The sequence below is a fragment of the Microtus ochrogaster genome, linkage group LG2 (assembly GCF_000317375.1).
Source record: "Microtus ochrogaster isolate Prairie Vole_2 linkage group LG2, MicOch1.0, whole genome shotgun sequence".
Lineage (NCBI taxonomy): Eukaryota > Metazoa > Chordata > Mammalia > Rodentia > Cricetidae > Microtus > Microtus ochrogaster.
In genome coordinates, this window is record NC_022028.1 from 53,375,577 (window position 1) to 53,387,259 (window position 11,683).

An 11,683-nucleotide genomic window follows, 5' to 3' on the forward strand; every position below is an offset into this window, starting at 1 on the left:
ATCTTTGTGAGTTCGAGACCAGCCTGGTCTACAAGAGCTAGTTCCAGGACAGGCTCCAAAACCACAGAGAAACCCTGTCTCGAAAAACCAAAAAAAAAGATGAGGTCTCAAGCAAAACCCCTGAAACGTAAAGTGCCTTACCTGCGGTTCCTCAGCAGTGGGGCAGCTCCAGCTGTATTGGGAAACCAATATGATTCTTCCACCAACGTGTAACCGCTGCAAAAGGAACACACTCACCTCCTGCAGCTCTGCTCTCACACCTCCTCCACAGAAATCACTCAATCTAGGCTGCCGTCAGTTTAGATTTCACGCAAGAGTTTATTAAGCAATGAAATTAAGCCAGGCGATAGTGGCGCACGCCTTTAATCCCAGCACTCTGAGGCAGAGGTAGGTGGATCTCTGTGAGTTCGAGGCCAGCCTGCACTACAGAGCAAATTCCAGGACAGGCTCCAAAGCTACACAAAACCCTGTCTCAAAAAAAAAAAAAAAAAGTAATTAAGTTAAGCAACTTTAACTCTCCATCACTTCCCTTCTGCATTTCTTCCCATCAAATGTGGGTGGGAGGGAGAGGGAGGCAGTACCGTCCTCTGTTCAGTTAGTTATTCTGCAGAATTCACCACGTGTGGTCTCAACCCTGAGTCCCAATCAGGGCAATTTGTTCAGCGAGCAATGGGGCTACCCTGAGAGCATTTTATGACAGTTGCCATCTCCTGAGTTCACCGGTCACATCTGTCACTGTGGTTACACGCAAGCCGTCAGTGGTCGTCAAAGGAAGACAGAGCAAAGGCTGCTGAGGGAGTAACCTCTGGCGGGACGTGGGGGGGGGGGTCGGCAGACTCGCACAGATGCTCAGTGTGTTAAAGTGCTCACTGTGTAGCCCCGACTGGCTTGGACCTTGTTATGGCTGGTCTGGAGCTCACAGAGATCTGTGGCCCCTGTCTCACACGTGTTGGGATTACAGGTGTGTGCAACCACACCTGCTGCGTGTTCAAGTACATTTTTAGGAGGACTTTGGGGGAGGTGTCTACTGGTGAGAAAGCAAAGTACAATCTAGAAAGCTTCTAGAAAGAAACAGCAGGAAGAAGTATAGAAACAGAACACTGCCAACAGTGTGTGTGGGGGGGTGCCTGGGGCTTAGTCTGACAATTACTTGCGCTCTGAATCAAATACATTCCTAGTCGGAGAGCAGCTCCCTTACCTCCTGGTGAAGAGGAAGTAAAGTTACTAGGTCATTTTGTTCCAACTCTTCGCTCACCAACGTAATCTAAGTCAATGGTTTCCTCACTGGCTACCGATACAAGAGGCCCTTTAGGGTGAGTGGTCAAAAATATGACTTTCCTACAGTCTGTTCAACAAACAGCTGGACTGAGAAACCTGAGCTTCCGAGTACACCAGGGTGAGGCCCATCCCAAGAGCAAGGGGTTCACAAGCTATATAACCTCCTGGACTATGCAATCTAGGACAGAGGTGGTGACGGGTGAGAGCCCGGCAGCAGCAGTGGCTACTTCTCCTACAAGTCAGTAGAGAGCGCCAGCTGTCATTTGTAAGTCCAGTGGGCAGTGCCCGAACCCTGCCCTTTGCACAAGTCCCGGTGGCGAAGGTAAAAGGCGTGGACGCGAAAGCGACGGCCGCAGTGGGGACAGGCATCCAGAGCTTTGGCGTGGGTCCTCATGTGCTCTGTGAGGTGGTGCTTCAACTTGAAGCGTTTATTACAGACGCCGCAGCCAAAGGGCCGAAGGCTGAAGGTCAGCATGATGTGCCGGTCTCGTTTGGGCTTCACCGCGAAGCGCTTTCCACACAAGCAAGCAAAGCACTTCCCATCTGCAGGTGGCGTCCCTCCCAGCTTCACAGGCCCATGCATAGCTTGTCCCGATCCTCCGGGCCCTCCCGACATGATTTCATTCCCATGAAGGTCCACTGGTTTCCAGGACGGGTCTCCTGACCCGGATGTTTCTCCTCCTGAGGACAGCAAGTATCTTAGCTCTCCGTTTCCCTCAGAGTCCGCTTCAGAAAGGGTTCTGGTCCCCTCCTTCGCTCCTCGAGGCACAGTCCTACTTCCTGATGTCTTCTCCACAGACATAAGGGGGTCCAGATTAACCTCTATGACATGGGAAGCCTGGACAGGAGGGGCAGGAAACTCAAGGGTTGAACTCTGGTCCTCCGGAGACATGCTGGGGAAAGCAGAAGCAGGCAGGGGGTGGGAGCCACAAGCTGGGGGAAACTCTTCGGGTAGTCTCTGAGGTTGAGTCTGGAGGAGGTGGGCTGCCGACCCCTGCTCCTCCTCCTCCTCCTTCACCTGAACCTGTAACGCTTGTTCCAGCTCACTCTTCTCCCCTCCAACGAGGTTCTCGGCGAAGGCAGAGTTCTCTGTGGAAGCAGAGGACTGCGCTGGGTTCTGGAAAGAGGAGGAGCGAATGCACCAGCCTCCTGAAGGGGTTGTGGAAAGCAGTGTGTGGCAGGCGGCTCCTCCGCCGCCTGAATTTCCACCACCTGATGTTTCCAGTTCTCGAAGAATCTCTGAGCACTGATCCACGACTTGCCACATCTGTAGGCCACTGGCTACAAGGAGGTGGGCAGGGAGAGCATCCAGTGGCAGGCGGAGGCGCCCTGAATAGATGAGCTGAAGCAGTCCCTCGAAAGCATCTGCCTCAATGACACTGGGTAAGGTGAGTCGGGGCGCATCCCCCAAAAGCAGCTTGTCATGGAAGTAAGGAGAGGCGGCAGCCAGCACTGCTTTGTGAGCCCTAATTTCCCTGCCCTGAACCAGGAGGGACACATCACAGAACTTCCCCTCCAGCCTGTGGCGGTTCAGGGATTCTAGCAGCGAAGTGCTGTGGTGAGGGAACTCGATGTGGATTGTCCGTGAAGTTAGGCTGCAACTCGGAGAAGTGGGTGTGGGAGGCTGAGTCGAAGCATCCATGGCCAGCTCGGGAAAGACAAATCCCAGGGAGTCGGGAAGAGCAGGGCTCTAACGACGGCTGCGGAGGCAAGAGACCGGACAGCCCCGGGACAGGAGACCTGTCTCAAGCTGCACCCCACAGACGCCTGAAAGTCCTCCCGTGACAGCTTCTGTCCATTAGTCCCGCCGACCGAGAACACCGACAGAACACCCACCAACCAGGGTGTTTATCCCAGGCCCTGCGGAAGCCGAGGAGAGGACTGCGCCCCGCTCGCCGGCTCGGGCCGCTCTCGGCTGCCGCTCGCCCCGCCTCACCGTGCTCCCACGGGCCGGTTCCGCGAGCTCCCCCCACGCGCAGGACGACCGGCACGCCCCCACCGCACGGGAGACCGTCTCGGAACTCCGTGGCCTCCACGGCGTCCGGTCGGCCGGAAGCGACCGCCGCTCCGCCGGACGCCGGGGCTGCTCAGGCGTAGGGCGGGGCCGGGTCTGTAGCCAATGGGAGGACGGCAGCCTACAAGCCTCCTTCTTATTGGCTGTGCGGCCAGAGGAGGCGGGGCCAGGAGCCGGCGGGCTGCCCGAGCGTCGTCGGAAGAGCGGCGGAGGTGGAAGGGCACCGGTCCTCGGAGAGGGTCGAGACGGGCTCGGCAGCGCCTGGTGGATCTTCCCTCCCGCCGCGCGAGGTAGTTGCTGCCGTCCCCTGTGTGCACGCGGGGCAGCCAGATCGGAAGTCTGGAGCGTCCCCTCGCAGAGCACCCTAATCCTTTCCTCCATTTCGCAGAGGCGCGTCCTAGCGATTAAACCCTGCGTTGAGAGAGTTTGGGAGATTGTTCACTTGGGCCCTTTCGGAGCCTCAGCGGCGAGTGGCTAGCGGGAGTGGGAGTTCGGCCAGGTCGACGCTGCGGTGTAGATTGTTCTCCTGACTGGGTGGGACAGTGTAGCACTGCTTGCAGGCTGGCAGCTTTCTCTCCAAAAGTAATTCCTGTCACCCCCTCCAGGGGACTTCAGTGCTGGGCCAGGTGGCACATGCCTTTAGTCCCAGCACTTGGGAGGCAGAGGCAGGGCGATCTCTGAGTTGGAGACCAGCCTGGTTTACAGCGCGAGTTCCAGGACAGCCAGGGAAACTCTGTCTCTAAAAACCAACTAATAAATAAAGGTCGGCCAAGCAATAAAAGAACAATCTCCGTTTATTAAACATGATTTTTCTGTTTCACCACACACTCCAGAAAAAAAGGAAATGGGAGTGGGGAAAAAAGGGGGGTGTGGTAGGGCTGGGAGTAGGGGAGGTAAGGAGAACGAGTAAACAAACAAAAAACGAGTAAGAAGAGCGGCTCCCTACTCTTAAGGTGGTGAGTGGGGAGAGAAGTGAGGGGCGGGCTAGGGAGCCAGGAAGCTCTGTACAGAGGGGTAGCCTCCCAGTCCCCACCCCGGTTATGTACAGTACAAACCCCAGATAATTACAACAGCCAAAGAGAAGGAAGGAGGTAAGAGGGTAGGGCCTGAAGTGGGGTAAGCAGAGGAAAGGGTGCGGGATAAAATTTCACATATTTACAACTTTTATATAAGTATAAATTTGGCCCCGGCTGGGTGGATGTGTAGAGGGTAAGACTGAAGGAGAGCTGTCCGTACAAAAGGTTGAGTCTGGAGTCTGGGAGGAATTCTCAATACCAAACGCAAGAAGGAGTGAGGAGACAAGTCTGGGCAGGGGTCAGCAGTCAGAGAAGAGGGGGGTACCCAGCAGGGATTTCTCCCCTTCCATGGCCTACCCACCCCAAACCCCATCCATCCTACCTCCCCTATCCCGCCAGAGAGCTATGTACAGAGAAACACCGAAAAATCGTGGAGCTGGCGGGAGGGAGGGAGACTGGGTGAGGGGGGAGGGTGAGAGGGAAACCCAGCCCTGTCCTACCTCCCCAGGGGACAGAGTCATGGAAGGGGGCCCCCAAACACCCATCCTCCAACACAGGTCCCCCACCCTGGGGGAGAGAGACATGGCTTTTCCTAGAGTAAATTCCCCCCTCCCCATGGGAGTAGAGACAAAGAGGGAAAGGGTAGGGGCTGGCTGTGTGTCAGGGTAGGGCAGATCAGCTGGTCTGTCCTCCACAACCCAACACACAGGCCCCTAAACCCTAACCCTTCATCCGAACCTCAGTTCCACCCCACCCAACACACTGGGGGAGGGGAGGGCATAAGCCCCCTCACCCCGCTCTGGGACCAGCCAAGAGCAGATCAGGTGTGGGAAGAAGGGGAGGCAACTCCCATTCCCCCCTTGCCGCCCCCTCCCTGCCCCGGTGGCCCCCTCCACCCCATCTGGGTTCTGGGTGGGGAGGGTAAATGTAAGAGTGGAAAGAGGAGGAGTTTGTGCGTGCTGAGCCCCCCCAGACGCTCCTGAGAAATCAAGGGGTAATAGGGCCCCCTCACCTGGGGTCCCCTCCCCATTACAAGGGGGACAGGGGAGGCCAAAATGGGGTGGTGGAGGGGAGTTAGATTGTCAGCTCTGGTTACTGCTAAAAAAATCACCCTGAAGTTGAAAGTTTGGAGGTGCCACACCCCCACTGTGGGGGTGAGGGTCTGTCCCCCAGTGCTCAGGGGAACTATGAGGCAGAGGGTGGGGATAGCACCCCGGAGTGAAGGGGTTGGTGGGGTGAAGGTCCCTGGGGGTGAAAGAGGGCAGCTAAGGGTCCCACTCTCCCTCCTAGAAATGGTGCAGTGGAGGTGGCGGATGGGTGCCTCAAGGAGGCATTAAGGGAGGCATTCCTGCTGTCCCTCGGTGACGTCCAGTCCTGGTGGTTGGTGATGTTCCGGGGTGGGGTGCACAAGGAAGGAGGTCTGTGATGCTGGGTGGGCTAGTGGTCTGCGGTGTTTCGGAACTCGCCGTTCTCTGTGATCTGCAGCCGGGGTGGGGGTGGTGGGGCTGGGGGGGCCAGACCGTTCCAAGGTGGGGCCAGCGTCACACGCGGGTTTGTTGGACCCAAGGGGGGAAGCTGCCTCTCCTGCAAGACACCAAAGAGGAGAGCGCGGACTTATTGAGACGCTTCGCGGGGGCAAGGATGCCAGCCCCAAGCAGTGCTCCTCACCCAAGGCCAGTGCTCCACAGCCATTCCACCCCCCCGGGAGAGAGCTCACACCAGAAAACCAGCTCAAAAGCAACTAGCTCTCACCTTCCCTCTGACAGAACTTCTGCTTCAAGAACTGTTTCTTCCCCCAGCCCCCTCCATCCCAGGTAGGAACTTCAGCGCTGAGGACCCAGAGGAGGCAGTCCAGTAAAACCTCATTAGTCCAAACCCCTACAGATGTGCAAGTTTGCTCATAATCTGAACAAAACCAGGGCTTGAGTTTTCCTTTATCTGAGAAGAGTGAGCTGAAGTCCTGGGAATGTGTCTGTGGGCGGGGCCCTGGCTACACAGCTTCAGCTGTGCTCCCTGAGGGCCTGCGCAGGGCCTTGTTTAGAGTTCTACTTACTGTGTTCTGAAGACAGGCACTTCACTAAACAGACAACTGTCACTCAGTTCTGCCAGCTACTGAGAGTGGACCTCTCAAACAGAGCATCCCAAATTAGAGCGGGCTCAGGGAAGTGGTGTGGAGGGACAGCCTGTCGGGAGCTCCTCTTATGCCGGTAGGAATGACCCAAAGGTTTAGAGCAGTGGCTCTCAGCCTTCCTAACACTGTGACCCTTTAGTACAGTTCCTTATGGTGTGGTGGCCCCCAACCATAAAATTACTAATGTTGCTACTTCATAACTAATTTTGCTGTTATGAATTGTGACCCCTGTGAAGGGGTCATGTAGGGTCACGCTCCACAGGTGGAGAACCCCTGGTTTAGAGAAGTCACACAGCTCCACTCCTTCCCACCCTCCTTCCTTTCCAGCTCCTCTCCGCGGCCTTCCAGCTTGAGCAGCAGACCCTGTGCCACCCCTGTACTTTTTTTCAGAACATTCGGTGGCTCTGAGACCCATTTCCTGGTTCCTGCCCTCAACCCACCCTTCTGTGCCTCTGCTGGGAGAAGAGCACCTGGGTCTCCGAACTCCTGAATACTTAGTTGGCTTTTAAAAATCTAGCTAGCTGGGCTGCAGTGGGACCAAAGCCTACAGATGGTTTGAAACAGATCCACAGATCACTGTCTGCTACAGACGTTAGGTAGGGCAGCGTGGAGCTACCTGTGTCTGACCCTGTCTCCAAAGGACACAGGAAATGAAGGCTTCCAAGGTCAGCTTTCCTTTATACCAGAACCAAAGACTCACCTGGTCAGGACCACTCAGAATATGACCTTAGTCAAAGCTGCGCTCATGGCTATGGGGATCTCCCCAGCAGGCAGCGAGAGGAGAACAGGGAAGAAACCCTCAGATGCCTCCACTCTGCTTGTCTGCTCATGACGACACATGGGCATGCCCCCTACGCCCCCATGGACCCACATTTAGAAACTGGATAAATTAGGATGCCATTATTCATTTTACAAAAGAATTCACTGCTGGAGTCCTTTAAATGGTGAGGTTCCCTGGTGTCTTTCAGTGTCTACAGATCACTAACTACTTTGACAGAGAGGCTGGGCACTGGGAGAGTTAAATTACAGTGTGAGGAGCCACTGCCCACCACAAATGAGTCCCACAGGAATGTGTCTCAGGACCGAGGTGTGCCTGATAGCTTCCCACTTACTGGCTTTTCAGTGTCCTAAAGGCTACTGGGCTGCAGGAGAGGGGAAATGAGTGGCATTAGCAACTCAGGAACTTAAGCTCTGACAAGAGAGGTTCTTTAACATGCTGTTCCTAGTGTCCCTGCCTGGACTACAAATGGCTACTGAGCCCTTGAATACATTCTAGGAAGCTGGTTCTCCTCACTTCTGTAACAGGCCACAGCTGTCCCGGACTCCTGCCTGTTTATGCCATCCACCTTGTTGACATGTCAGGACATCTCAGCAGCATCTCCCAGGGTCCCTTAGTGTCTTCCTGAATTAACTACCTGCTCCCATTCTGCCTTCTGCCTCACAGTGCAGGGAGAGAGCAAAGGGAGAGAGGGGAGGGGTAGGAATCAGGAAAGAATGAGCAGACCCCACCTAACTGATGGAGTCAGCACAGGCCCCTATCCTGGCCCCAACCCAATATCCCTCCACCCTGTTATACCCACACCAACAGCCCAACTCCCAAGGACGCTCTGGTGAAATGGGGGGTGACAGACAGACACTGGATAGGTAGAGGAAAGGGAGGATGGTGTCAGGAGGTGGCTTGTGGGGCCCGTGTGGAGAGAACAGGGAACCTGTAAATGTGCTCGGTCTTGGTAAGGGAATTTGGATTGCTAAGGCGTCAAAGGGTGTGGGGGTGTCTACAGGTGCACTCTGGCTGTACCTTGGGAAGGGGTCTGTCTGTGCAGGAAGTGTCAGGAGGGTGGGGTCTGTGGAGGGTCTCTGGGTGTAGTGGGCAGCAGTGAGAGGGGAGAGGCTGCAGAGAGTTGGGAGGGGTGGGCTTCACCACCAACCTGCAGTGGTCCGGAATCACCTCCCCCAGTGTCCTCCGCCCGTGGTCAAAGCGGAACCAGGAGAATTACCTGATGAGGAGCTGCAGGGGGAGAGAGTGGGGTCATGGGGTCAGGAGGCTTAGTTGGGGGGGGGGAGCAGGGAGTCCTGGTGGTCGGAGCAGAGGGAGGAGGAATATGGATAGGAAAGAGCAGGGGTAAGGGTGCAGAGGGCCTGGAGGCTGGCTGGTGAGCAGAGAGTGTGGTGACAGGGAGTTAGACAGTAGGTTCGGGGACACCAGAGGCCAAAGGCAAGCAGAATTTGAACTACGGAAAGGGGCTTCTGGGAGAGGCCTTATGATCTGAAGAGTCAGGAGCAAGACACGATCTACTAAAGAGTCAGAATGGGGAGTCAAGAGAACCCTGAGTCCCTAGGGTACCCAGAGCTTGGAGAAACTACAGCTCAGATTATGTATGCTCCATTCTATCAGTAAAAACTTCAGCCTTCCTGGATGAAGAAGAGCTGAGGAAGCACACAGGAGTGGGCTAGTAAGAGGTACAAGTTCAAGGGCACTGGAGACGGGGGAGCTAAGAGGCTGAAGTGCAAGGCCCTAGGATGCAGGCAAGAGTGGGAAGACAAGACAGGAAGGCATGGGAGTGACAGAGGCACAGACAATGGGATGCAGATGATCACAGGGTGCTGCAGGAAGCAGCAGTAGACAGACAGGCCACGGGAGACAGATGTGATGGGGCCAGGGCGGCTGGTGCGGTGAGTGCACAGACAGTGGGATGGGGCCAGGGCGGCTGGTGCGGTGAGTGCACACAGACAGACAGTGGGATGGATGGGGATGGGACACAGAGAAGATAAATGACATTGTAATTTCCACCTGAGCGTCGAGCAGCCTCTTCTTGGGTTCAGGCAGCGGCTCAGCCATGGCGGGGTGGTCCCGACGCAGCTCCTCCTCCACCAGCATCAGCCTGAAGGGACGGGCTTCAGTGGGGTTAGTGGCGGGCACGGGCTCAGAGCCCGCCTGTAGTACCCTGGGGAACTCTGGACAGTTTCCCCTCCTTGCAGAGTTCTTGACCCAGAAGATGCTGTGCCACGCAGGAACCCTGCTTTCCACTGCCTCCCAGGGGTCTTCATGCCTGCTTTCTGAGGGGCTTTTAAAGGGCTTTTTTCTACTTATTTTTTCATTCATTTATTTATTGGTTTCTCGGGACAGTCTCACCATGTAGCTTCCACTGGCCCGAAACTGACCTTAACCTTAGAGATCTGCCTGCTTCTGCCTCACCAGTCATAGGATTAAAGGCATACGCCACCACACCCAGCTTATTTTTACTCTTATTATTACTAGTACTTTTTTTTATTTTACAAGACAGGGTTTTTCTGTGTAGCCCTAGCTATTCTGGAACTCACTTTGTAGGCCAGACTGGTCTCAGACCTCACAGAGATCCTGCTTCCTTCCATGCTAGGATTAAAGGTCTGCGCCACCACTGCCCGACCTATTTCTGTTACTTCTACATATCTGCATGAGTGTGTGTGGATGACTGCAGGTGCCCCTGGAGCTGGACTTTCAGGCAGTTAGGAGTCACCTAATGTGGCTGCTAGAAGTTTAACTCAGATCCTCTGGAAGAGCAATATTTCCTCTTTACTCAGTCACTTCTGCAATCCTAAAAGATTTGATCTCTCCCTATTGTTTTTTTCAAACGAGTCTCACACTGTAGTCAAGCAAGCCTAGAACGCACTATGTAGCCAAGGTTATCCTCCTGCCTCTGCCTCCTAAATGCTGGGATTACGGACATGGGTGTTCCTGAATCCTAAGGTTAGATCTGTGTCATCTTATTTGTTCGTTTTTTTGAGACAGGGTTTCTCTATGTAGACCAGGCTGTCCTAGAACTCTCTAGGTAGAGACCAGGTTGGCCTCATGCTCACAGAGATCCACTGGAAAGCTTGGATTAAAGGTGTGCACAACTATGTTCGGCTAGACGTCTGTGTCACAGAGACTCCTGTGAGCCAGTGATCTGTAGCTCAGCCATCCCTCCTGGACACCCTGCTGCCAAATGACTTAACTTCTGTGCCCTAGGCCATTGTAATCAACCCCTGTTCCTCAGTCCTAGGTGGCTTCAGTGGAGTACCCATTTTCTTCTAATTTTTTTTATTTATTTATTTTTATTATGTATACAACATTCCTTCCATGTACACCTGCACACCAGAAGGGGGCACCAGATCTCATTACAGATGGCTGTGAGCCACCATGTGGTTGCTGGGACTTGAACTCAGGACCTCTGGAAGAATAGTCAGCATCTTTAACCTCTGAGCCATCTCTCCAGCCCCCATTTTCTTCTAATTAAGTCTCACTCAAAAGCAGCACCCACAGCAGATCAGAATGCGGCTGCTCTGGCGAGAGGGGCCCCGCTGAAGCAGTTCCTCTGCAGCAGTAACAAGCTGAAAGCCCATTTCTGACGGAACCCCTTCCCACAGCTGGAGAGGAGCTCTACCCAGGAACACGGCAATGGTTAAGGGCTCCTGTGGCTTGGGACCACTGCTTAGCTTGTGGTGACCCTCACAGTGGGATTAAAAAAAAAAAAAAAAAAATAAATAAATCCCAAAATAAAAAAAAAAAAAAAAAAAAAAAAAAAAAGGGACAGGGAGTCTAGGCCTAAACTAAGTCCAGACAGTGATGTTAGACAGTAATTGGTGTTTTTCCCCGGACTTCAGAAGTTAGTGTGTAAGCAGTGTTGGGGCTTGGCAAGGGAGTGTTCAATGTCTTAAGCAGGCTTTCCCTTGTCCTTCTCCCTCCAGCCTCAACCCCTTCCCACCCCTCCCCGGGCCGCCCCTCACCTGCCAATGATGCTCTTGATCTGTGAGTCCTTTTCCACCTGCTGTTGCCTCAGGCGCTTCTCACTCTGCTCCAGGCGGGCTTGATACTGCATCAGGATCTTGCTTGTCTGTTCTTCCTGCGACAGCAGCCTCCGCTCATACTCCTCCAGCTTCCGGTTGGACATGTGTAGCCTCTCCTTCAGTGAGTGGATCTCCTCCTCGTACTCCTTCACCTGCCCGCCGGGCACATGACCCCGCACTGTGAGGGCACCCTGCCCTGGCTTTACCAGCCTGCTCCCATCCCCGTCTGTTCAACCATGACACAAGGAGCACCCAATCCTTTCTCTGCCTGTTGAACATACTTAATCTGCTTTTAAGAAAGCCCTGATGTAGCCAGGCAGTAGTGGTGCATGCCTTTAATCCCAGAGGCAGGAGGATCTCTGTGAGTTCGAGGCCAGCCTGGTCTACAAGAGCTAGTTCCAGGACAGGAACCAAAACCTACGGAGAAACCCTGTCTCA

The 11,683-nt window shown here is 54.5% G+C and overlaps 2 protein-coding genes across 8 annotated transcripts in view; both read right to left on the reverse strand.

Moving 5' to 3' along the window:
• Positions 1–453: 453 nt before the first annotated feature.
• Zbtb9 (zinc finger and BTB domain containing 9) lies at positions 454–3,334 on the reverse strand. The gene has a single exon (XM_005360393.3). The coding sequence runs from the start codon at positions 2,918–2,920 to the stop codon at positions 1,538–1,540; it is 1,383 nt and encodes a 460-aa protein (XP_005360450.1). The 5' UTR covers positions 2,921–3,334; the 3' UTR covers positions 454–1,537.
• A 734-nt stretch (positions 3,335–4,068) lies between these two features.
• Positions 4,069–11,683, reverse strand: part of Syngap1 (synaptic Ras GTPase activating protein 1) — a 30,732-nt gene continuing 23,117 nt past the window's right edge. For 2 of the 7 annotated variants that reach the window (XM_026785617.1, XM_026785620.1), the window contains 3 exons: positions 11,186–11,397; positions 9,228–9,321; positions 4,069–5,892 (listed from right to left, as the gene is read on the reverse strand). In XM_026785617.1, the coding sequence (XP_026641418.1) occupies positions 5,746–5,892; positions 9,228–9,321; positions 11,186–11,397 (453 nt within the window). In that variant the 3' untranslated portion in view covers positions 4,069–5,745. Of the gene's footprint in view, positions 5,893–8,367; positions 8,448–8,469; positions 9,124–9,170; positions 9,322–11,185; positions 11,398–11,683 lie in introns of those variants that run through there. The other 5 variants (XR_003378113.1, XR_001229229.2, XM_026785619.1 and 2 more) reach the window with 5 other exon arrangements.

Coding starts and splice junctions, on each gene's coding strand:
- Zbtb9 (XM_005360393.3), bottom strand. CDS start 2,920: ATGGATGCTTCGACTCAGCCTCCCACACCCACTTCTCCGAGTTGCAGC.